The sequence below is a fragment of the Paralichthys olivaceus genome, chromosome 24 (assembly GCF_024713975.1).
Source record: "Paralichthys olivaceus isolate ysfri-2021 chromosome 24, ASM2471397v2, whole genome shotgun sequence".
NCBI lineage: Eukaryota > Metazoa > Chordata > Actinopteri > Pleuronectiformes > Paralichthyidae > Paralichthys > Paralichthys olivaceus.
Window position 1 is genome coordinate 14,322,431 of NC_091116.1, and position 21,751 is coordinate 14,344,181.

The following is a 21,751-nucleotide window of genomic DNA, read 5'->3' on the forward strand; positions in this document are numbered from 1 at the left end:
TATTTAATTTATTTAATTTATTTATTCATCAGATATCAGTGCAGTCACAAAGACAGAGGTGTCACTCTGCTGTATTGTTCTGTTTGCTCAAAAAGAAGTTTGATATCTTTGAATAATATTAATACAAGTGTTGAGTAACCATGTTTGACGTATCACGTGGTGTAAATAATCATATTAATTTATTTTTATACATTTATTCAGTTTCATATTTCACGTGGTTGGTTCCTTGTTTTCTATTTGAGACGCGCGCGTTGTGTGACGGAGTGAGCCCTCGGCGGTGTTTGTCAGTCTGTGGACGATCTTTGCTGCGTGAGTTGTCCCCGGAGCAGCTAATCGGCTAAGCTAACCCTCACCGGCTAACCGGAGCAGCTAACCGGAGCAGCGCAGCGGCAGGATGGGGAAGAAACAGAAGAAGTCCGGGGAGGACAGGTAGTGAAAACAGCCGCTGCCCGCTCACACCACCGGGACACACTCACACCGGCATGAGACCAACTTTGCTGCCGCGTTAGAGCCGCACACACCGGCCCGCTCCCCCGCTGCTGTCTGTGTTAGCTTAGCGGCGCTAGCAGGAGCTAACCACGCGTCAGCAGCAGCGTGAGTCCGGCTGAAGGTTTCAAACGGACCCGGGTTAAAGGAACCAGGCTACAAACAGGTCCGACCCGGTCCGACCCGGGTCGGACCTGCTGGTTTAACGTGTGGGCTCAGTCGTGTTAGCTTGGTGCATCTCAGCGTTAGCATCAGAGAGCCGGTTTATTAGCTTCTCTCAGCTCTGCAGCCGGGACACAGCCTCTTTAACCCGGGTTAACCTGAGGGACACCGCCGCTGCACACGGAGGACAGCTAGGCTAAGTTAGCCGGGGCATGTTCTGTCTGTCCCTCACACCTGTCTCACCTGTCTTTGTCTGTCTCACCTGTCTGTCTCACCTGTCTTTGTCTGTCTCACCTGTCTGTCTGTCCCTCACCTGTCTGTCTTTGTCTGTCTGTCTGTCCCTCACACCTGTCTTACCTGTCTTTGTCTGTCTTACCTGTCTGTCTCACCTGTCTGTCTGCCCCTCACCTGTCTGTCTTTGTCTGTCCCTCACCTGTCTGTCTGTCCCTCACACCTGTTTCACCTGTCTGTCTTTGTCTGTTTCACCTGTCTATCCCTCACACCTGTCTTACTTGTCTTTGTCTGTCCCTCACCTGTCTGTGTGTGTCTGTCCTTCCCCTGTCTGTCTGTCCCTCACCTGTCTGTCTCACCTGGGACCAATGACACCCCCTGAGCTCGTCAGGTAGCTGTCAATCATCAGCTGTCAATCATCACGTCTCTGACGTTATTTGAACTTTTCTTCTTGTGACTGAAACGAAAGATTCATGTTTTGTTCTAAAGATAAAATAAAGATAAACTTTCATGTCTCAGAAGTTTGTCAACTTCAAACTGATCCGATATAAAAAGTTCACCGATCACAGGTTCAGGAGACGAGAGATGAATTCTTTATTGATCCCAGAGGAAATAAAATAAAAACTGTTCAGTGTTTCCAACACGGAGGAAATACATATATATATATATATATGTATATATATAAATACTAATACTCGTGTGTCACAAGTAGCTTGAGGGATTACCAGGTTAGTTACTGATTACTTTTCTGTCAGAGGACGATCAGTGAGTTCAGGAGTTTCTCGTCCTGGTGAGCGAGGCAGAGGGGCTGATGGGAAATAAAGAGAGAGCAGAGTCAACAGATTTTCATTGGTTCGTATTGTTCAGAGAGAAAGAGACAAAGACAGACAGCCAGAGAGAGAGACAAAGAGAGACAGAGGGAGAGAGAGAGGGAGAGAGAGAGAGACAAAGAGAGACAGAGAGAGAGAGAGACAAAGAGAGACAGAGAGAGAGACAGAGGGAGACAAAGAGAGACAGACAGACAAAGAGAGAGAGAGACAGACAGAGAGAGAGACAAAGAGACAGAGGGAGAGAGAGAGAGAAAGAGACAAAGACAGACAGAGAGAGAGACAAAGAGAGACAGAGGGAGAGAGAGAGACAAAGAGAGACAGACAGACAGAAAGACAGAGAGACAGAAAGAGAGAGAGACAAAGAGAGACAGAGAGACATGTCTCTCGCCCTGTGTCACAGCTGAGTCTCCTCAGCAGCTGCTGATTGGTGGAATGATTGATGATGTCATTGTGTTCAGTTCCAAAGATGACGGCATCGACATCGACGCTCTGGCGGCTGAGATCGAAGGAGCCGGAGCCTCAAAGGAGTCGAAAGGGAAGAAGACGAAGAAGAAGGGAGCAAAGAAAGATGACTTCGAGTATGACGCTCTTCATCATGTCTCCTCATCCTCTTCTTCCTCTCCTCCTCATACCTCCGTTGTGTCCTACTCTTCTTCTCCTTCCTTGTCTTCCTCCCTCACACCTTCTTTATATCCTCCTCCTCTCCCTCACTGTCATCGTGTGTCCTCCTTCTCTCTAAGTCTGGTCTCGTTTCTCCTCCTGCAGCGAGGACGACATCCTGAAGGAGTTGGAGGAGTTGTCTCTGGAGACTCAGGATGGCAAAGTAAAGGTAACATCAGGAGAAAGAGTCACATGATCTTCATCGATCAACGTCTGATTCATTTTATTTTTCAGAATTCAAAATGATCCTGAAGTAAATTCTACGTTTGGTTTAAAAGTTTGATTTGAACAAATTCAGTTTTAACGTCCACGTGTTTTGTTACCGCGTCTTCGCTCCCTGCTCAGAAACCAGACGCCGCAGAGGAGGTGGAGATCGTCGAGCCTCCAAAACCAGAGAAGAAGAAGACGAGGAAGGGAAAGAAGGGAGGGGCCAGCCCCGAGGATGAGGAGCAGGGTGATGAAGGTGAAGGTCGGGCGGATGAAGAGAAGAACGGAGAACAGAAAGAGAAGAAGAAGGTGAGAGAGATTTAAACCTGTCACAGGAAGTTTCTAAACTGCATCCTGCGTGTTGAGAGGTTGAACTTCCTTTGCTCCTCCAGGCGCCTCCCGCTGCTCCTCCCTCGGACTCTGACGACGACAGCAGCTCACGTTCTCGTGTCAAAACCAAAGGAGGAAAGAAAGGCGCCAAAAAAACGCCAGTGTCCGATGAGGAGGAGGACGAAGATGTGACAGGAGGAGGAGGAGGAGGTGGAGGAGGAGACGGTAAGGATGAAGAGTCAGAGGATGACGAGGAGCTCACCACAAGGAGAGAGCAGAAGAAGAAAAACAAAGGCAAGGTGGAGAGCGACAACGAGGAGGACGGAGGAGGCGACGGCTTCAAGATCAAGACGGCGGCGCAGAAGAAGGCGGAGAAGAAGGAGAGGGACAAGAAGAAGAAGGAGGAGGAGAGGATGAAGCAGAGGAAGCTCAAAGAGAAGGAGAGCGCCGTGGAGGATAAAAAAGAGCCAGAGAAGAAGGCGACAGAGGCCACGCCCCCTCAGATCACGCCTCCTGCAGCAGCGGCGGAGGAGCAAGAAGGGGCGGAGCCAGCAGCAGATGGTAGGATGGGCTCAGATGTGTTTTGATTGGCTGATGTTTCCTGATAACTCGCTCGTGTTCCTCTGTCTGCAGATGAGGCCGAGGGCGACAAGAAGAAGAAAGACAAGAAGAAGAAGAAAGGAGAGAAGGAGGAGAAGGAGAAGAAGAAGGGACCCAGCAAGGCCACAGTGAAGGCCATGCAGGAGGCTCTGGCCAAGATGAAGGAGGTGGGTGCATTCTGGGAAATATAGTCACTTAAGAGGGTTTGACGTGCGTGAATAAACGTGATGTCGTTGCAGGAGGAAGAACGAGCGAAGAGAGAAGAGGAGGAGCAACTGAAGAGGCTGGAGGAGCTGGAGAAACAACGACAGGAGCAGGTAAAACACCTCGTCCTCCGCTTGTCTTCTATTACCCATCAGCCCCCTCTCTGACCCTGTCCCTTCCCTCGTCAGGAGCGTCTGGAGCTGGAGCGTAAGGAGAAGAAGAAGCAGAAGGAGAAGGAGAGGAAGGAGCGACTGAAGAAGGAGGGGAAGCTGTTGACGAAAGCTCAGAAAGACGCTCGAGCTCGAGCCGAGGCCACGCTGAAGCTGCTGCAGGCTCAGGGTCAGAGGTCGTCCACCGATCAGCTGCTGACTGAAAGTTTATAAAAACCTGATTTGATTTATTTGTTTAAAGACATTTTTATTCTTCGCTGTCGGTCAGTGCGTGTCAAAATAAAAGTCTGAAAAACAATAACAGGAAGCGAGGCAACATAAAAGACAGGAAATAAAAGATGAGTCTGTTTGTCGTTGTTCAGGTGTTGAGGTTCCGTCCAAAGACTCTGCGCCAAAGAAGAAACCAGTTTATGGAGACAAGAAGAAGAAGAAGACGCTCAACACTCCGACACCTGAAGGTAAAACACAAACGCTGCCGCGGCTCAGCTCCGTCCGTCACAGGAACACGTAACAAAAACAAACTTCTTTCCAGAAACATCTGAGGTCACATCGCCGACGTCAGCGACTCCAGAGCCTGTTGCCAAGGAGACGCCGGCCAAGGAGACGCCGGCCGAGACGCCGGCGGCGGAGCCAGGTGAGACTCTCGGGTGTAAGAGAGGAGGAGGAGGAACAGTGAGGAAGAGGAGGTCAGATCTGATTGGTTCTCCTGTTTGTCTTTGGGTTCAGAGGTGAAACCAGACGCTGCTGTCGACGACTGGGAGGCCATCGCCAGCGACGAGGAGAAAGGTGAGGAGAGAAACAAACCAATCACAAGTCTCCTGAGACACACGCCACGTGATTCACTTACAGGTTTTACACACAACAAATACACATGTGACATAGACATGATTTTCTATCAGAGCTGAAGAAAGTTCACATCGAGGTGAAGGAGGACACTGCTGCACCTCCTCAGCCAACGGGCAGCGAGGAGGACGAAGACGAGGAGGAGGATGAGGAAGACGAGGATGAAGACGATGAGGAGGAGAGCGAGGGCGACGAGGAGAAGGAGACGATGACGGCAACTCGGCCGACAGCGACTCAGGGAAAGAAGAAGGAGAGCGAGGACGAGAGCAGCGAGAGCGAGGACGACGACGGGAGGACGAAGGAGGAGCGACTGTACGACAGAGCTAAGAGGAGAATAGAGGTGAGAGACGCCGTGAACTCAGGAGGAGTGAGACCTTGCCTCTCTTCACCCGTCTCTGACTGAACTGCTCTGTGTGACGCCATAGAAACGGAGGGCGGAGAACATGAGGAACATCGACGTGGACACGCTGAGAGCGCCGGTGGTGTGTGTGCTCGGACACGTTGACACGGGGAAGACCAAGATCCTGGACAAGGTAACGTTTACTGACTGTTTGCACCCGGTTCACTGTTCACGTGCAGGTCTTCACTAACTGTGTGTGTGTGTGTGTGTGTGTGTGTGTGTGTCTGTGTGTGTGTGTGTGTGTGTCTGTCTGTGTGTGTGTGTGTCTGTCTGTGTGTGTGTGTGTCTGTGTGTGTCTGTCTGTCTGCCTGTCTGTGTGTGTGTCTGTCTGTCTGTCTGTCTGTCTGTGTGTGTGTGTGTCTGTGTGTGTCTGTCTGCCTGTCTGTGTGTCTGTCTGTGTGTGTGTGTGTGTGTGTGTCTGTCTGTGTGTGTGTGTGTCTGTGTGTGTCTGTCTGTCTGCCTATCTGTGTGTGTGTGTGTCTGTCTGTCTGTCTGTCTGTCTGTGTGTGTGTGTGTCTGTGTGTGTCTGTCTGCCTGTCTGTGTGTCTGTCTGTGTGTGTGTGTCTGTGTGTCTGTGTCTGTGTGTGTGTGTGTGTGTGTGTGTGTCTGTCTGTCTGTCTGTGTGTGTGTGTGTCTGTCTGTCTGTCTGTGTGCAGCTGCGACACACTAACGTCCAGGACGGTGAAGCCGGAGGAATCACTCAGCAGATCGGAGCCACAAACGTCCCGAAGGAGACGATCGAGGAGCAGACAAAGATGGTTAAAAATGTACGGCAAGCGCGCGCACACACACACACACACACACACACACACACACACACACACACACAGTTAAACTAACCTGACTTGTGTGTGTGTGTAGTTCGACACAGAAAGCATCAGGATCCCTGGCATGTTGATCATCGACACACCAGGACACGAGTCCTTCAGGTAACGACCTGGGAAACCTGGAGTCACCGGATCAGTCGTCCTGCAGTTATTAAAGCTGGTTGCTCCACCTCTTTGTTTCCATAGTAACCTGAGGAACAGAGGCAGTTCCCTGTGCGACATCGCCATTCTGGTGGTGGACATCATGCACGGCCTGGAGCCTCAGACACTCGAGTCCATCAACCTGCTGAAGGAGAAGAAGTGCCCGTTCATCGTCGCCCTCAACAAGGTGCGCCACACGTTGTCCGCCGGCTGTGTTCCACCTCTTCCTGTTCTCTCCTTCCTGTTTTCTAACTGCGTTGTCGTCGTCACCAGGTTGACCGTCTGTACGACTGGAAGAAGAGTCCGGAAACCGACGTCGTGACCACGCTGAAGAAGCAGAAGAAGAACACAAAGGACGAGTTCGACGAGAGAGCCAAGGCTGTCATCGTGGAGTTCGCTCAGCAGGTGAGCGTTGTGACATCATCACTCGGGGACAGTGATAAAATAACTCTTTGCTCTTTATTTTTTTTATCCACAGGATTTTACAGATTCTTGCGTCAACAAATTCTAATATTTCAAAGAGTTTTTCAGCGGATGAAAGTGGCTCTGACATCGATCCCTGAGGAACACCATTGTTCATGTTTCCTCCTCACTCAACGTCGTGTGTGTTTGTGTTCCTCAGGGTCTGAATGCCGCCCTGTTCTACGAGAACAAAGACCCCCGCACGTTCGTGTCTTTGATCCCCACGTCTGCCCACAGCGGCGACGGGATGGGAAATCTCATCGCGCTGCTGGTCGACCTCACACAGACCATGTTAGCCCGGCGGCTAGCACACTGTGACGAGCTGCGAGCGCAGGTCATGGAGGTGCGTCTTAATATTTTCAATATTTTCGGAGTCCTCGGTGTGAGTGGACACAGCTGCAGCTGAAGGTCGTTTCTCGGTGCGTTCAGGTGAAAGCTCTGCCGGGGATGGGAACGACGATAGACGTCATCCTCATCAATGGTCGTCTGCGGGAGGGAGAGACCATCATCGTCCCGGGGGTGGAAGGACCAATCGTGACGCAGATCAGAGGGCTGCTGCTGCCTCCGCCCCTGAAGGAGCTCAGAGTCAAGGTAAACCCCTCAGATTATAAGAGGGTTTTCACAATAAAAGCATCAGTTTTCCAAGATAAAACCCCTCAACTCCCTGAGTGACGTAGTTCATTTGTAATTTAACGCTCACAATGATTCCGTTGTATTAAAATCTGATTTATGATCATTTAGTAATTCGATTTATAACAAGGCAACGTGTGTGTGTGTGTGTGTGTGTGTGTGTGTGTGTGTGTGTGTGTGTGTGTGTGTGTGTGTAGAACCAGTACGAGAAGCACAAGGAGGTGTCGACGTCTCAGGGGGTGAAGATTCTGGGTAAAGACCTGGAGAAGACGTTGGCAGGGCTCCCCCTGCTGGTGGCTCACAAGGATGACGAGATCCCTGTGCTGAGGGTAACGCTCACAGAGACACACACACAGACACACACACACACACACACAGTGTTGAGGAGGTGACCTGACTGCTGCTGGTTTTCAGGATGAACTCGTCCGAGAGTTGAAACAAACTCTGAGCTCCATCAAGCTGGAGGAGAAAGGAGTTTACGTCCAGGCGTCGACGCTCGGGTCGCTGGAGGCTCTGCTCGAGTACCTGCGCACATCTAAAGTCCCTGTGAGTTCCTGTCTCTCTCAGGACCTTTACTCTGAAATCTAAAACCTAAAGAACTGACCTTTGACCTGTGTTTGTGCGCAGTACGCCGGGATCAACATCGGCCCGGTTCATAAGAAGGATGTGATGAGGGCGTCGACGATGCTGGAACACGACACCCAGTACGTCTCTGCTGTTTCTACGGTGACCACGTTCAAAACTAACGTGTGGTAACGTGTGAGTCGGTCACAGGCTTCGTCCATGTACTCACGTGACTGTTTACAGGTACGCTGTGATCCTGGCGTTTGACGTGAAGGTGGAGAGGGAGAGTCAGGAAATGGCCGACAGCCTCGGAGTTCGTATCTTCTCGGCTGAAATCATCTACCACCTGTTTGACGCCTTCACCAAGTACAGAGAGGATTATAAGAAGGCCAAGCAGGACGAGTTCAAGTAGGAAGACGCTCCGACGCTCTGAACTTCGTCTCACGTCACTCCTGCTCCGTTTATTTGGGAAGCAGGACGTTTTTTCTCCGTCAGTAACGTGTCTTTTTCGTGACGTTTGTTTTCAGGCACATCGCCGTGTTTCCTGTGAAGCTGAAAATTCTTCCTCAGTTCATCTTCAACTCCAGAGATCCCATCGTGATGGGGGTGACGGTGGAGGCCGGCGTCCTGAAGCAGGGGACGCCAATCTGCGTCCCCAGCAAAGGGGTGAGACGCACTTAAAGACGGAGTGTAGTTTATATTGACTTGATCGTGATGACGGTTTTATTTGTGCATAAACATTATAATGATAAAGTTTCAGAGTTGATTAATGAAAGAAACAAAACGACCTCGATAATAAACCAGATTCTTCACAAAAGGTTTGAAAACCACTTGAAGCGAAGCTCTTGATCTTATCAACTAAATACTACAGATTTTATCACAGTTCTACAAATCGACTCGAAACACACGATGTCGGGATTTGAAGGAAAACTCCCGATGAGCTGCTCAATTATCTTTGACAATAATTCTTATCGTCAAACCAAGAAATGGATTCGTTCCGTCTTCTTAAGTCTCGTGTGATGAAAACACAACAGGACCCAGAATCCTTCCTTGTGGAACTCCGTGTGCAGCGTACACAGAAACTACTTATTCATATCTTTTGCAAACATTGTGACAGATCTGATTATTGTGTTGTTGATGTTTACTTCCGACACGTGTTGTAGTTTGTGGACGTCGGTGTGGTGACGAGCATCGAGATGAACCACAAATCTGTGGACACGGCTAAGAAAGGCCAGGAGATCTGCATCAAGATCGAGCCCATTCCCGGCGAGTCCCCCAAGATGTACGGCCGCCATTTTGAAGCCACCGACATGCTCGTCAGCAAGGTAAGGCCCCGCCCACTGAGGGGGGGCTAAACAGTTTTTTTTTGATTGAGTTTGTTCGTGCTGATGAATCGTTTCCTCTGAAGCGTCACGAGAAAAGGTTTTAGAGATGAGACACGTGATGTCAGAGTCAGGTAGTGCGTCCGCGACAGGAAAGTGAATTTTAAGACGACGAGACAGAAATGAAAGAAAAAGGAAGAAAGAATGAAGGGAAAGAGGAAGAAGGGAAAGAGGAAGAAGGGAAAGAGGAAGAAGGGAAATGAGGTAAGATGGAAACAATAGAAGGAAGAGAAAGGAAAATGAAATGTTGCCAAATGATAAAATGTAATGACATCGGACTCGTGGACAAATATATATGATGTTGATCGACTCGTTGTATTCGTAGTTTTAGTTTATATTTTAGTTTTATTGATACAAATATAAAGATAAGAGTTTTGGATGAGTAGAATGAGTTCTGTTTAAATGTTCTTTAAATGTTCTTTAAATGAACGTCAGCAGAGGGAATCGAACGTTCTGCTGAATTTACCAGACTTTGATTTGAACATTGAATCTTAAGTTGGCAGCTTTGACCTCAGAGTGCTCTCGTGTTTTCAGATCACACGGGCGTCGATCGACGCTCTGAAGAACTGGTTCAGAGACGAGATGCAGAGAACCGACTGGCAGCTGATCGTCGAGTTAAAGAAGACGTTCGAGATCATCTGAGGGACCTGACACACACACACACTCACACACACACACACACACACTTCCTCCCGCGGACGATGAGGGTCGGACAAAAAAACGAAACAAAAAAAAAAGACAAAAAACTGAAAAAAGACGTGAACGTGTTTTTCTGTGAGAAACGCATTTTCCCACTGTTGTAAACAGTGATCGTTTGGACATTTCACACACACACACACACACACACACACACACACACACAGTATTCCAACGTGCCTGTTCTTCAGCAACAACGTTGTGTTTAATATTTTTTCTTCTCTGAGTCGTTGCTGCTCCTCCGTGTCCCAGGCTCCGCCCCCTCCTCCCCAGACCTAGGGCGACAACAAGTCAGGAGCCGGCGCTCGGCCGACCAGGTGCATTATGGGATTGTACTGAGCAGCACCAGGGCTGGAGGAGGGAGAAACCTCAGATTTTCTTTCCTGTTCACTAAACACCAAATCATCGCAGCAGCAGCGATCTGAGGTGTTGACGTCAGATGCGTTAAAGACGTTGAAGACGTTAAATTGTCGGCCATGTTGGGTCGATGGGGGTGGGGGGGTGAATGACAGAGAAGATTTTAAACAGTTTTTGCTGCAACTGCTGGTGTAATAAATTCCCATGATTCTGATGAACCGTAGTTTGAGTTTTCAGTTCCCAACATCTCAACATAACGTGAATTTAAATCTTGTTCTCAGGTTCAACATCGAAGACAACTCAGTGATTGATTCTCGGTTTCATAGTGACAATAAAATTAAGAATGAAAAGTTCTTTTCATTCTTAATTTGACAAACAGAAAATTCTGAACTGGATTTTTGCTTTGAAACAGTTTTAAATTAGATTTTCACAGTTTAAAAAAAATATCTTCTCTTTGTTATTTGATCGAAACGTGATTCTGCCTTCGTGAACGTTTTTGGTTGAAATGGTCAAATTCACGATCTCGATGTGTCGATGTGTTTTATTTGACTGAACTGGAAATGTATTTATTTAATGTTTATATTTGTCTGTTTTAATTCAACTGTCACACATTATTGACGCCAGTGGTTGATTCCATTATAATAATGTTTGGCAGCTGCAGATATAAATTATAAATAATTTAAAGCACGACTAGCTCTTAATCAGTTTCTATTAATGAAAAAGATTCAGGATATTTAACTGTGATCGAGTGACTGAAACTTTTAACAGAGTTTAAACAAACTGTAAATGTACAACATATTTACAACTATAGACAAAGATCAGATCAAAATGAGGCTCATGTTGGAATAAAACAAGAAATATCAGAAATATCAACCATTTTGGTGAAAATCATATAAAGATGAATTTATTGTAGATCTGAGTTTGATTTAAAAAAACCAACGGAGAAAAGAAATCCTGTGAAAAGTCAAAAGAGAAAAAGCTTCAAGTCCGTGAATTTAAAAAAGAATCAAGAATGATTTTCAAATATTTAGTTTTCACAGAAGTCAGATATTACAGAATGTACATAAGAGAATAAATAAGATCGAAGCCGACGTGTTGGTGGTTAAACGGCCGAGATGAAATATCCGTGAAGGTCCATGTGGATGCTGGCGGGAATCGAGGCCCGGGCGACTTCCTCAAAGTTCTTGGCGTTGAGGATGAGCATGAACGGAGAAATGTTGGGATCTGGAGAGATGACGGACGACAGGATCACTCCTGAAGATAGAAAACAGAACCAGAGAGTGAACGATGGTTTCTGATGGTTAAGCTGTTGTGTTTTACGCTGTAGTGAAACTCTCACCGTCGTCTTCCTCCACGGCCCCTGGAGACGCCACAAACACCGGTTCTGAGGGGAAGCAGTTGTCCTGCGTCCACTCCACGTGTTCCCGGGTGACGATGTCGACCTTGGCGAGCTGTCGGACGACATATTTAGACGAGAACCAGAAAGTGAGGTTGTCCTGTCGACAGGTTTTCAGTCAAAACGTTTATCTGAGGATTTAACCAAACGCTCTTGTCTCACCTTGTTGGGATGAGGAGAAAACTCCACCCTGGAGCCGTAGAAGTATCTGTACTTCCTAGTGTTGTAGCTGTAGTTGATTCCTGGCAGCTCCAGCCCTGAGAAGTGATCACACGCGTTAGACTGTGAACATGAAGTTCAGATCAGACCAGCTGAGTTGGGGGCGAACCTTGGAAGATAAGGTCGGGCCGACAGTAGACGGATCCGTCCTCCTGCACCACCGCCTGGGCCGTTGTGTCCGTCAGCGTCACCAGGTTTGTTCCTCTGGGAGATTCCTACAAAACCAATGGACACAAACTCCTCATGTGGACGTGAAACTCGGAAGGACACAGTGTGAAGTGAGAATCCTCTGTACGCTGTATGTTTGAGGAGGCCTCTGTACCTTGTGGGCGCTGAGCGGCAGGACGAACCTCTGGCAGGTCGGTGGAGAGAAGCTCTGGTTGGACTGGATGAAGCTGCTGGCTGCTTGTGTCATGTTCTGGATGTAGAACATGTCGTACAGGTTGCTGTCTTTGTAGGTGATCAGGTCGAACACCACGTGGTCGTCGTCCTCGTAGGCGTTGATGTGGTGGAAGACCACCAGGGCGTCGCTATAGAAACGGGTTCTCACCGCCCTGCCCGTCTTTCTGTTGACGACGTGAAACAGTGTCTGGGAAAGAAGAAGAAGAGGTGGGCGGGACAACAATTTAACCTTTAGGTGTTTCTAAGAACTGCGTGGTTCTAAGATCTACAATTACTATTTAAGAATCATTGATCAAGTCAAGCAAAGGTGACACTTCAGTCACAAATATAAGGGACAAAGAATTGAACCCTGAGGAACGCCACCTGGACTTCCTGTTGACACTGGGTTTGTTTTGAGGCTAAATGCTCGCTCATGTCTTTGATTGGTTCCCGTCACCTGCTGCTCGTGCTGCGAATGGGTTTAAATGAAATCGCCGTGGCAACACTCACGATGTCATCCTTGTCGAATTTGAGGCAGCTCCCCCAGTTGACTCCTCTGAAGTAGGCGGTGGCCAGTCTGACGATGTCCAGCTTGAGCGGCTGCTCCACGAAGATGATGTAGTTCTCGGTCATGCCGAAACTGTGGAAGTAGCTCGGGGACAAAGTGGATCGAAAGGGAATCGAACAAATCTTCTGCACTTTCCTCAACGCCGGCTTGTTTCGCTCTTTATCTGAAATGGAGAACTCAGTCTGTATTATTCTCGTCACATGGGAAACAGAATGTAAACACGCGGACAGAAAGGACAATGTCGCAGTTCTGTTCACTAACTATTTGTGTGTTGACGTAGCGCTGAGCCTCTATTTCTGTGGTCAGGCCGTTATCATGACCTCACATCTTATCATTCACATTTCTTCAGCTGGATGTGTTTGGTTTCACGATGAATGAACGCTGAGACGATTCGCTGCGTACATTTCTAGATGAATCACTTTGTTGCTCAGACTTTTCAACCTTTGGCTTTAAACCAAGATGTAGAGAATAAGACGTTACAGACGAACAGTTTTTCTTTTCACGTTTTGATGCTGAGACTTTGAGTTGTGTGAGAATGTGTGTGAGAAACGTTCCACAGGAAACATCGGTGCAGTTTGTCCCGTGTTGTATATTCTTCATATATAACCTGAAAGGGGGACGTCAGATAACCTTCTGTAGAGTCAGTCGTCCAGTGACCTTTGACCCAGGTTACTATCATCGTCTGCACGCAACCATTCTCATGCCACAGTTTGACTTGGCACCGCTGGTTCCATAAATCAATTAGACTCTGTGCTGCTCACACACGGAGCCGACTCGTTTAGATAATGAATTCACTTTATTGCTGCGATAAGAGAGAAGGCGGTCACGCTGTGTTCCAGAGTTACTTCAGAGACAGACGTCCTAATGTGCGACTCACCGTCCTGTCTCTGGACTCAAACCTGAGAAAGACAAACCTGAAGCATCAGCTGGGACTTTGAAGATGACGTATGTGGGCGGGCCGAGGCCCATGATGGCGGTGCCCATGTTGTAGGTGTTGCCCTGGTCGTCGTAGTGAGGATGAGCCGTCGCCAAGTTCAGAGCGATGTGGTTTCTGTAGTTTATCTGGAAAGTGGCGAGATGGTTTTAATGACGTGCGATGAGTCTCGAAGAGCTTTCAGGCGCGAGGAACTCACCCTGCCGACAGTTTCCAGAGTCACTGGGTCGATCTGGTTCATGTAGTTGACCTCGGAGGAGGCGTAGTAGTCCTGACCGTAACGGATGATGTTGATCAAGTTGTTGTCGGTGAAGTCGGGCATGACGTTGCAGAGGTGAGTGAACGCCCTGCAGGAAGAAGAAGGTCCTGATCGTTAAGGTCCAGAGTCGGGGTTTGGGTTTAGCCCAATGACCTGGAGACATATCGGACATGAATCTGTTGTGTCCTCGGTGGATTGAGACATGTATGATGCTGATGGACTGAAACTGATCTGGACACGTCCTGGATGAGACGTCTCATCTCTACGTGTCCTGGATTTACTGAGACAGGTTCTACATATCGGAACTACAACAGCTCTTGACAGACGGGATCTCCTGCTGGGACGGATCTTCTGTACCTGGAGAAGATGTTTTTGCAGGGATCTGGATAGATCATGGTTCCGAACTCGGAAACGACGATTCTGTCGGCCTTGATGTTTCTTTTGTAGGTGTCGCTCTTCAGAAACTTACTTCTGTAAGTTACTTCACCTGCAACAACCACGACAACGTGTGACGTCAGATCCCAGGTCAGCGTGGACGTTCTCATCTCAAACTCAAAGTAAGAATATGACATGTTATATAAATATATGTGTTATATTCATAAAGATCCTGATGTAAACATCTGTCGCACCGTTGCTGAAGGTGAAGCTGTGGATGAGCGACAGGCCGTCGAACCAGTGGTTGTACTCGGAGCCGCCGACAGAGAAAAGTCCAGGTCCGTTCCTGAGCAGCGTCCCCTGCAGCCATGACGGGAGGGAACCTGTGGACACGCAGGTGTGCTGCTCTCAACACTCATTATGAAACAGTTCTGTTCTTTTATTATAGTAATTACTATTTCATATTCATGTAATCTGGTACATTCACTTTTCATTTTGAAATCCACAAATTCACATATTACAGTAATAATAATTAACATCTTGGAATTAGATTTATTTTAATGTGAAAAGACAAAAACAAAGTAATTTTGGTTTCATCATCTGTTAAAAAACAACATTATTTAGGATTTTAAATGAATAATTATCATTAATAATAATATATTAATTATTATTTGTGCCTCAAACCTTGTAATGTTAAGTTTTTAACGTTTATATATAACAAAGAAAAAAGCAGGAAATTTAACAAGAGCATCTTTGACATTTTGAGAATAAAATTATTATTGTAGATTTTCTTTTTGCCGATTGATGAAGAATCAATAACCGTGAGACGAGGGTGAAGAAGTTTCAGATCTTTGACTCAAGTAAAAATATCACAGCGTGAAAACAGTTTGACAACAATGATAATAATAAAAGTTGTTGTTGAGGCCCCAAGTGAAACTTACCTTTCACCTGAGCTCTCACTGGCTCCGGGGTCTCTGACCCATTCTTTCCAAATATCGTCTGCATGGTTTCCCTCCTGGTTTATTTCCCAGAGTTCTCAGCTCCTCGTCGTTGTCCCCCGCAGACTGAACATGCAGACGGACAGCAGCTGTCTTTATGCAAACCTCTATCTACGTGATAATCTCCAGAAAATGTAAACTGAGCCGATTATATAATTTTGCTGCTGTGGACTTCACTCACATTTCAAAATAAAAGCCCGTGTGTGGAGGTTGTAATTTCAGTTCTGATGCAGTCGAAGCTGCTCCATGAATCCTTGAACCCAAAACTGATCCTGGATCTGTCCTGATTATCACCTGTTATCTGCAAACTGCTCGATAGAACGTTTATTCATTTACATATGTTCACTGATCATTTCAACAAATACTTATTCTAACTGTTAATATCACGGACAGAACTCTCAATGAATGAAAATCTATGACTGACTCATCGACCGGAGCTTTGGTAACTTGTACAAGACGAACCAGCTTCATATTTATATTTAAGAAGCTGGAGGTACAACTTAACATCACCGACACCGTTTATTAAAAGATATAAAGTTATAATTGTGGGATGGTTGCAGTCTTTGGTCTTAAGCTTTATATTTCACAGTTGAGTGAAAATGAAAAAGGGACATTTTTTGTCTTGGTTCTATATTTTTATGACACAACAGAATCTCTCAGCTGAGTTAATGAAAACATTTTGTTGAAAATGAGTAAATATCTTATTTTTAATTTTAGAAAAGCGAAATAAATGAAAGTTTTCTGTAGATAGAAGTCCGAGCAGATACGAGGGTTTGAACTTCAGACTCGTCAGATTTGTGTAATTGGTTAAATTAGTTTATGACTTTACAGCTTGTTATCAGGTCACAGTCTAGATCAACGTCAACACTGCGTCCTGTGAATTATTCAACGTACAAATACAAACACGTCGTTCACTTCTCTCTGTTCACTTATTATTTCAAGACTGAAACAGCAGAGACTCTGTTTATTATGATGAGTTTCATTATTATAAATCATTCAGACGAAAAGGTGCCGACCTTTAAAACAAACAAATGAACCTTTAACGTCTGAAACTTTAAGAGTTTGTCAGTAAAAACTTCAAAAGAGCATTTTCACCTTAATGTGAAGTTTTTATAACGAGCACAGTGAACGACGTGTTTTATTTCCTCATCATGTGGAACATGTGGGACATGTGGAACATGTGGGACATGTGGGACATGTGGGACATGTGGAACATGTGGGACATGTGGGACATGTGGGACATGTGGGACATGTGGAACATGTGGGACATGTGGGACATGTGGGACATGTGGGGCATGTGGGACATGTGGAACATGTGGGACATGTGGGACATGTCCTGTTCGGTATCAGTGACATGTTTACTCAGACACTTCCCCACAAAGAAGCACAAATAATGAACACGTTTGGATGAAAAATGAAGTTTATTACAAACAACAACAGAGAGCTGTTAGCAGTCAGTTAGCAGCTGTTAGTTCTGTACAAATAACACTGTTTGATTGGTTAGTTGAGTTCGCCGATCGGCAACACGGCGAAGTCTCAAACAGCACCCTACGCCCTCTGTAGTGCACTATTTTACACACTTATCCTTCATAGTACACGACTCTACAGCTTAATGTTCAGAGTGCACTGCTTTATATGCTACATCCTCTTTCGTGCACTACATCCCATCTTAAACCCTTAGTAGTGTGCTAGTGTCCGCCGTAGATCCTACTTAGTGCACCACCTTCCACTCTTAACTCAGAATAGGACACCACCCTCTGTAGTGAACTATCCATCTTAATCTTGAAACCTTCCTGTACCCTCCATAGGGCACAAGCTTCCGCCCTACACCCTCCATACTGCACTCCACCTTTAACCCTTCATCAAGCACTACTTCCACTTCAAGACTTTCAAAGTGCACAGTCACCACCATGTGCCCTCTGTAGTGCACGATCATCCCTCTGGTGCACTTCTGAGTTCACGGGTTGTGACTGTGCTGCAGGTTTTAAAGTTTTAATCATCACTTTTCTGTTTTCTGTCTTTTTGCATTCCAAGTCACGACACCGACAAATTGACGACACAAATTCATTCTGCATCCTAAAAAGGTAGCGTTGGTTTCCAGTGTTGTCCTCCGGACTAATGCTGTGTCCACGTGATGCGGCGTCTTTGAGATTCTCATGTTCACGATTTGTAATTTGAGTTTGTTGTGTGTGTGGTTGATGAAGCACCGTCACATTCGTACTTCGATACCCTGGACGTGGGCTTGTTTACTTTTTCAGGCACTTCTGTATTTTCTAGCGCCAAGTTGGAAAAATCCGAGCTTTTAAAGTTGAGCTTGGTTTTTGACGTGAACACACCTTTCATGTCGGGAAATGGTCATCGCTATAATTTTCACATGACAAGAATGCAGCATTAAACTATATGTAAGTGCAACACACCGCGGCTGACGCATCGGCTCGCCGTGATGAAAAGTCTGGAGTAGGGGACGTAAATTCTCGTGTGTGTCATCACTCAAGATGTTTACGCATCTTTACTTCTATGTCTATGTTACGTGAAACTTTGGAATGATCAAGTCACGTCTCTGTCAGTAGGGGGCGGTATTGTTAACAACAGTTGATAAAATGTGAATTTCTGGTTTCCTTGACTAAACAATCTCACAACATGATCCACTGAGAAGCTGTTGCGGAGCTTTCGATCAGCTACCGGATGGTTTTGTCAAATTCGTGTTTCCGAAGTCAAGAATGTTCTTGGTCTTAAATCACTTGCTGCTCTGGGCTCCGCCTGAATCGCAGCTGATAATAATTACGACGTGAGACCAATTTAAAAACGGGGAAATGGTAGCGAAGCAGTCGAAGGATCTCGGGTGATGACACGTGTGAGAACCTCCAGCGTGTGTTGCCCTTAAAACCGAAGCTTATCGTGTTGTCGACCTCACCAGCTCCACCTGAAGGCTGCACCCTTCAGTGTGTTCTCTCCGTGCACCCTTCACCGTGCACTCCTTCACACTTTAACGTAGCGCACTCGACAGGGTGCGTCGCTCCTTAAGGACCGGGGTGTTGTCTGAGAATGGCACCAGAGAAACGGAGAGAGAGACAGAGGTAGAGAGAGAGAGAGAGAGGTAGAGACAGGTAGGGAGAGAGAGAGAGACAGGTAGGGAGAGAGAGAGAGAGAGAGGTAGAGACAGGTAGAGAGAGAGAGAGAGAGGTAGAGAGAGAGAGACAGATAGAGAGCAGAGTTTAGTTTTAGTAGAAACAGACGTCACAGTAGGTCGAGCTGCTGCAGACTGTCTGACTGTCTGTCTGTCTGTCTGACTGTCTGTCTGACTGTCTGTCTGACGGTCTGTCTGTCTGACTGTCTGTCTGACTGTCTGTCTGACGGACAGAGTGAGACCAGTCTTTTCTATTTACACAAACAAGAAATGCATAATCAGGGAATCCAAACTAACCAGAGCTGCACGCTCCGCCATGATGGCTCCACTGCCGGTTGCTATGGTAACAGGGGGGGGGGGGGAGGGGGCGAAAGGGAGGAGAGGAGCAGTTGGGGGGAGGGGGGGTAGTCCAGCTCTGGTTCACTAAAAAGACGCAAAAAATGCGTGTCACCGCAAACACAACAATTCGTCATGGCAACGCTACACCGGGACACCACCTAACTGTCCGTGGAAAACACACTCACACACACACACACACACACACTCTCTCTCTCTCACACACACACACACACACACAAACATTTATATGACAAACAGTTTCTCTCATTTTTTTCTCTATTGAGGTGAAAAACAAACTCTATTCTTCTTAGTTTCATCTTATTAATCTTCATCGTCGTAGCAGTGGTGTGTGTGTGGAGTGTGTGCGAGTGTCTCAGTCTGTGTGTACACACTATTCACAGGATGACACAGAGCTCACTTCCTGTCGGCCCACAGCTCTTTTCGCCTCCTCTCTTCAAGGAGGCTTCATTTTTTTAATTGTTCCTAGGCAACAGCAGCATCCCATAGTTTCAGTCTGTTGTTGTGTTTGTTGGTGGTGATGATGACGCGATCATGTGATCAAGTTCCCACTGACCCACAGGAAACAGTTTGTGATGTCATCAGGGTGCGATTGGTCGATCGGGGCAGTAAACTGAAGGCCAACCTGACGGAGGCGTCTGATTGGACGAAGTGGGAGTGGAGGAGGGAGGGTGGAGTAACAGTACCTGCTGTGTGTGTGTGTGTGTGTGTGTGTTTGTGTGTGTGTGTGTGTGTGTGTGTGTGTGAGAGAGATCAGGGCACAAAGTTATGAAAGTGGAGCCTGAAGGTGGCGACGTCAGTTCACAGGATAAAAGTTTTCTATTAGTTTCAAGTCTCTAAATGTTCGTAACTCGTGAAACCGTTGGTAACGTCCAGTTTGACTTTACAAAGTTATTTCTTGTTCGGTGGGCGTGGTCAGAGTGAAGCTGGAGGGCAGCTCCTCTGAGGAGCACGAATACGATCAGGAGTTGAGATACTGACGAGTTGACTCACCACCTTTAAGCTCCGCCTCTTTGGCCCTGTTGTGGTATGTGTGGGTTGTAAACTCTGACCCTGCCATCAGTGTGTTTGTGTGTCAGTGTGTGTTTGTGTGTGTTTGTGTGTTTGTGTGTGTTTGTGTATCAGTGTGTGTTTGTGTGTCAGTGTGTGTTTGTGTGTCTGTGTGTGTTTGTGTGTCAGTGTGTGTTCAGGACACTGCGTGGCACCCAGCCCTCGGCGGCCGGCGAGTCGCTGTTGGCCGGCCGGTAAACCAGACTCTGACCCTGCTGGTTGGACGCCAGAATCTGAACCTTCTCCCCCCGAAACACGGAGATCTCGTCCTCCCGCACCGCCACGAAGTCCTGCAGCACCAGGACCAGCTCCTGATTGGACAGAGGTCATGATGTCACCAAAACAATGATCAGGGATCACATCTGACTCTGATCTGAGTTCAAATCCAAACCTGGTCTTCCTGCTCGCCGTCAGGTTGAGGCTGAGGGGCGTGGCCGTTTGGCGTAGGTGGTGCTGATGGCGGTCGCCCTGACGACAGAGGACGGGTCACAGAGATCCCGCCCTCTTTCCTCTGGTACTCAATGGGAGACTGAAGAGCTGCAAACACAACAGATCGAAGCAGGAGGTGGATTTCAGTGAGATGATGTCAAAGAGCTTTCTGACAGATGAAAGACTGACAGAGATGAAAGGAGACGGAACGATGACCGAACTGATGAGGATTCAGATGAGAGGAGGATGTTGAACGAGATTCAAGGGCGATTCAGACACTCTGAGGTTCTTCAGGGGGTTTAACGAGGATTCATTCAGTTGAGGTCAGAGGGGATGAGTGAGGATGGATTGATCAAAGTAAGGAAGCTTCCTGACAGAGCTCAAGTGATGTTGAAAAGATTCATGGATGTTTTCAGAGGCAAAGTGAGGACGCACTCACCAGACAAGAAGTTGTTCTGGGCGTCCAGCAGGGCGGCGATGGTCTCCACCCATGTCATCTTGATGCATGCGGAGGACGCTTGCAGCGTGAAGCGCTCCGCCGAGCCGCGAGACCACAACACAAACTTACAGGGATCTCCGTCCACGCTGTCCTGCATCGCCAGGTAACTCACCTGATGACACAGTGGAACATGAATCTCAGCGTCAACGTGTCGGAGGCTGATCCTGAATAAAACTTTATCAACAGTCCCACCTTGATGCTGTTCTTGAACTGGTATCCAGGGTTGTTGGAGCCTTTGCGCAGAAGTTCACTGAAGATGATGATCTGCTCGAACAGGAAAACCCTGCGCTCTTTACTGCGAGACAACACGCCGCCGTCCTGCTCCCAAACACAGAAGGTCTCCTGCTGCAGGAGCTTCCCCTGGGACGTCAACTTCCCCTGAGAGACAGGTGAGGACAAAGATATATATATACATATATATATATATATATACACACACATACATACAGTCGTTGATCGTCTGTGTATAGATTCAGAAATCATCAGTTTTACCTCGTATCCCTGCAGTCGACCAAGGTTCATCATGTCGTTGCAGCGTTTTGGAACCAATGACATCAGCTCCACCGCTTTCTGCACACACACACACACACACACACGCACACACACACACACACACACACAGTCTTCAGCGTGATGATTCACCGTCCTCCGTAACACATCAGGTAGAAACCAGCCAATCACAGCACAGGAAACTGAACTCACCTCACTGTCCTCACAGTCCAGTCCAGCTTTGGACGTGTACTTGAGAAAGTCCTGAGACACAAAGCAGAGTGAAGATGAGGATGATGTGACGATCAGCGGATGATGTGACGATCAGCGGATGTGAGTCATGTGACACGAGTCTGTGACGACTAACCTTTAACAGCAGCTGATACTTTGTGATTCTCTGGACGGGTTTGATCAGATAGTCACTGATGGACATCCTGCAGCTGATCTCATGCTGGATCTCCTGAGGACACACGCAGACACACACGTTC

At 47.2% G+C, this 21,751-nt stretch overlaps 3 protein-coding genes across 3 annotated transcripts in view; 1 reads left to right on the forward strand and 2 right to left on the reverse strand.

Moving 5' to 3' along the window:
• The first annotated feature begins 221 nt into the window (after window positions 1-221).
• Window positions 222-10,400, forward strand: eif5b (eukaryotic translation initiation factor 5B). Its single transcript, XM_069521535.1, has 26 exons — window positions 222-429; window positions 2,168-2,287; window positions 2,475-2,538; window positions 2,715-2,885; window positions 2,969-3,467; window positions 3,540-3,673; window positions 3,746-3,823; window positions 3,899-4,049; window positions 4,243-4,338; window positions 4,413-4,514; window positions 4,607-4,666; window positions 4,780-5,063; window positions 5,149-5,256; window positions 5,780-5,890; window positions 5,985-6,052; window positions 6,137-6,278; window positions 6,365-6,496; window positions 6,714-6,896; window positions 6,983-7,144; window positions 7,381-7,512; window positions 7,598-7,729; window positions 7,811-7,887; window positions 7,991-8,155; window positions 8,275-8,413; window positions 8,911-9,072; window positions 9,664-10,400. The coding sequence occupies exons 1-26, from the start codon at window positions 395-397 to the stop codon at window positions 9,769-9,771; spliced, it is 3,615 nt and encodes a 1,204-aa protein (XP_069377636.1). The 5' UTR covers window positions 222-394; the 3' UTR covers window positions 9,772-10,400.
• On the reverse strand, window positions 9,948-15,623 carry bco1l (beta-carotene oxygenase 1, like). Its single transcript, XM_069521538.1, has 11 exons — window positions 15,256-15,623; window positions 14,569-14,697; window positions 14,297-14,426; window positions 13,880-14,027; window positions 13,661-13,808; window positions 12,689-12,909; window positions 12,120-12,386; window positions 11,907-12,012; window positions 11,741-11,835; window positions 11,522-11,633; window positions 9,948-11,436 (listed from the first exon to the last, which is right to left on the reverse strand). Exons 1-11 carry the CDS (start codon window positions 15,317-15,319, stop codon window positions 11,285-11,287), a joined length of 1,572 nt encoding a protein of 523 aa, XP_069377639.1. The 5' UTR covers window positions 15,320-15,623; the 3' UTR covers window positions 9,948-11,284.
• Window positions 15,624-16,714: 1,091 nt separating this feature from the next.
• Window positions 16,715-21,751, reverse strand: part of LOC109647243 (kalirin-like) — a 29,772-nt gene continuing 24,735 nt past the window's right edge. The window contains exons 51-57 of the mRNA XM_069521534.1: window positions 21,631-21,723; window positions 21,477-21,527; window positions 21,267-21,344; window positions 20,967-21,152; window positions 20,715-20,886; window positions 20,238-20,383; window positions 16,715-20,157 (exon numbers count right to left, since the gene is read on the reverse strand). Of these exons, the coding sequence (XP_069377635.1) occupies window positions 19,972-20,157; window positions 20,238-20,383; window positions 20,715-20,886; window positions 20,967-21,152; window positions 21,267-21,344; window positions 21,477-21,527; window positions 21,631-21,723 (912 nt within the window). The 3' untranslated portion in view covers window positions 16,715-19,971. The remainder of the gene's footprint in view (window positions 20,158-20,237; window positions 20,384-20,714; window positions 20,887-20,966; window positions 21,153-21,266; window positions 21,345-21,476; window positions 21,528-21,630; window positions 21,724-21,751) is intronic.

Coding starts and splice junctions, on each gene's coding strand:
- bco1l (XM_069521538.1), bottom strand. CDS start 15,319: ATGCAGACGATATTTGGAAAGAATGGGTCAGAGACCCCGGAGCCAGTG. Junction 14,028..14,296: donor TGCAAAAACATCTTCTCCAG/GTACAGAAGATC, acceptor TTCTTCCTGCAG/GGCGTTCACTCACCTCTGCA. Junction 11,836..11,906: donor GCCCGACCTTATCTTCCAAG/GTTCGCCCCCAA, acceptor ATCACTTCTCAG/GGCTGGAGCTGCCAGGAATC.
- eif5b (XM_069521535.1), top strand. CDS start 395: ATGGGGAAGAAACAGAAGAAGTCCGGGGAGGACAG. Junction 7,513..7,597: donor ACGAGATCCCTGTGCTGAGG/GTAACGCTCACA, acceptor GCTGGTTTTCAG/GATGAACTCGTCCGAGAGTT. Junction 7,888..7,990: donor ATGCTGGAACACGACACCCA/GTACGTCTCTGC, acceptor GACTGTTTACAG/GTACGCTGTGATCCTGGCGT.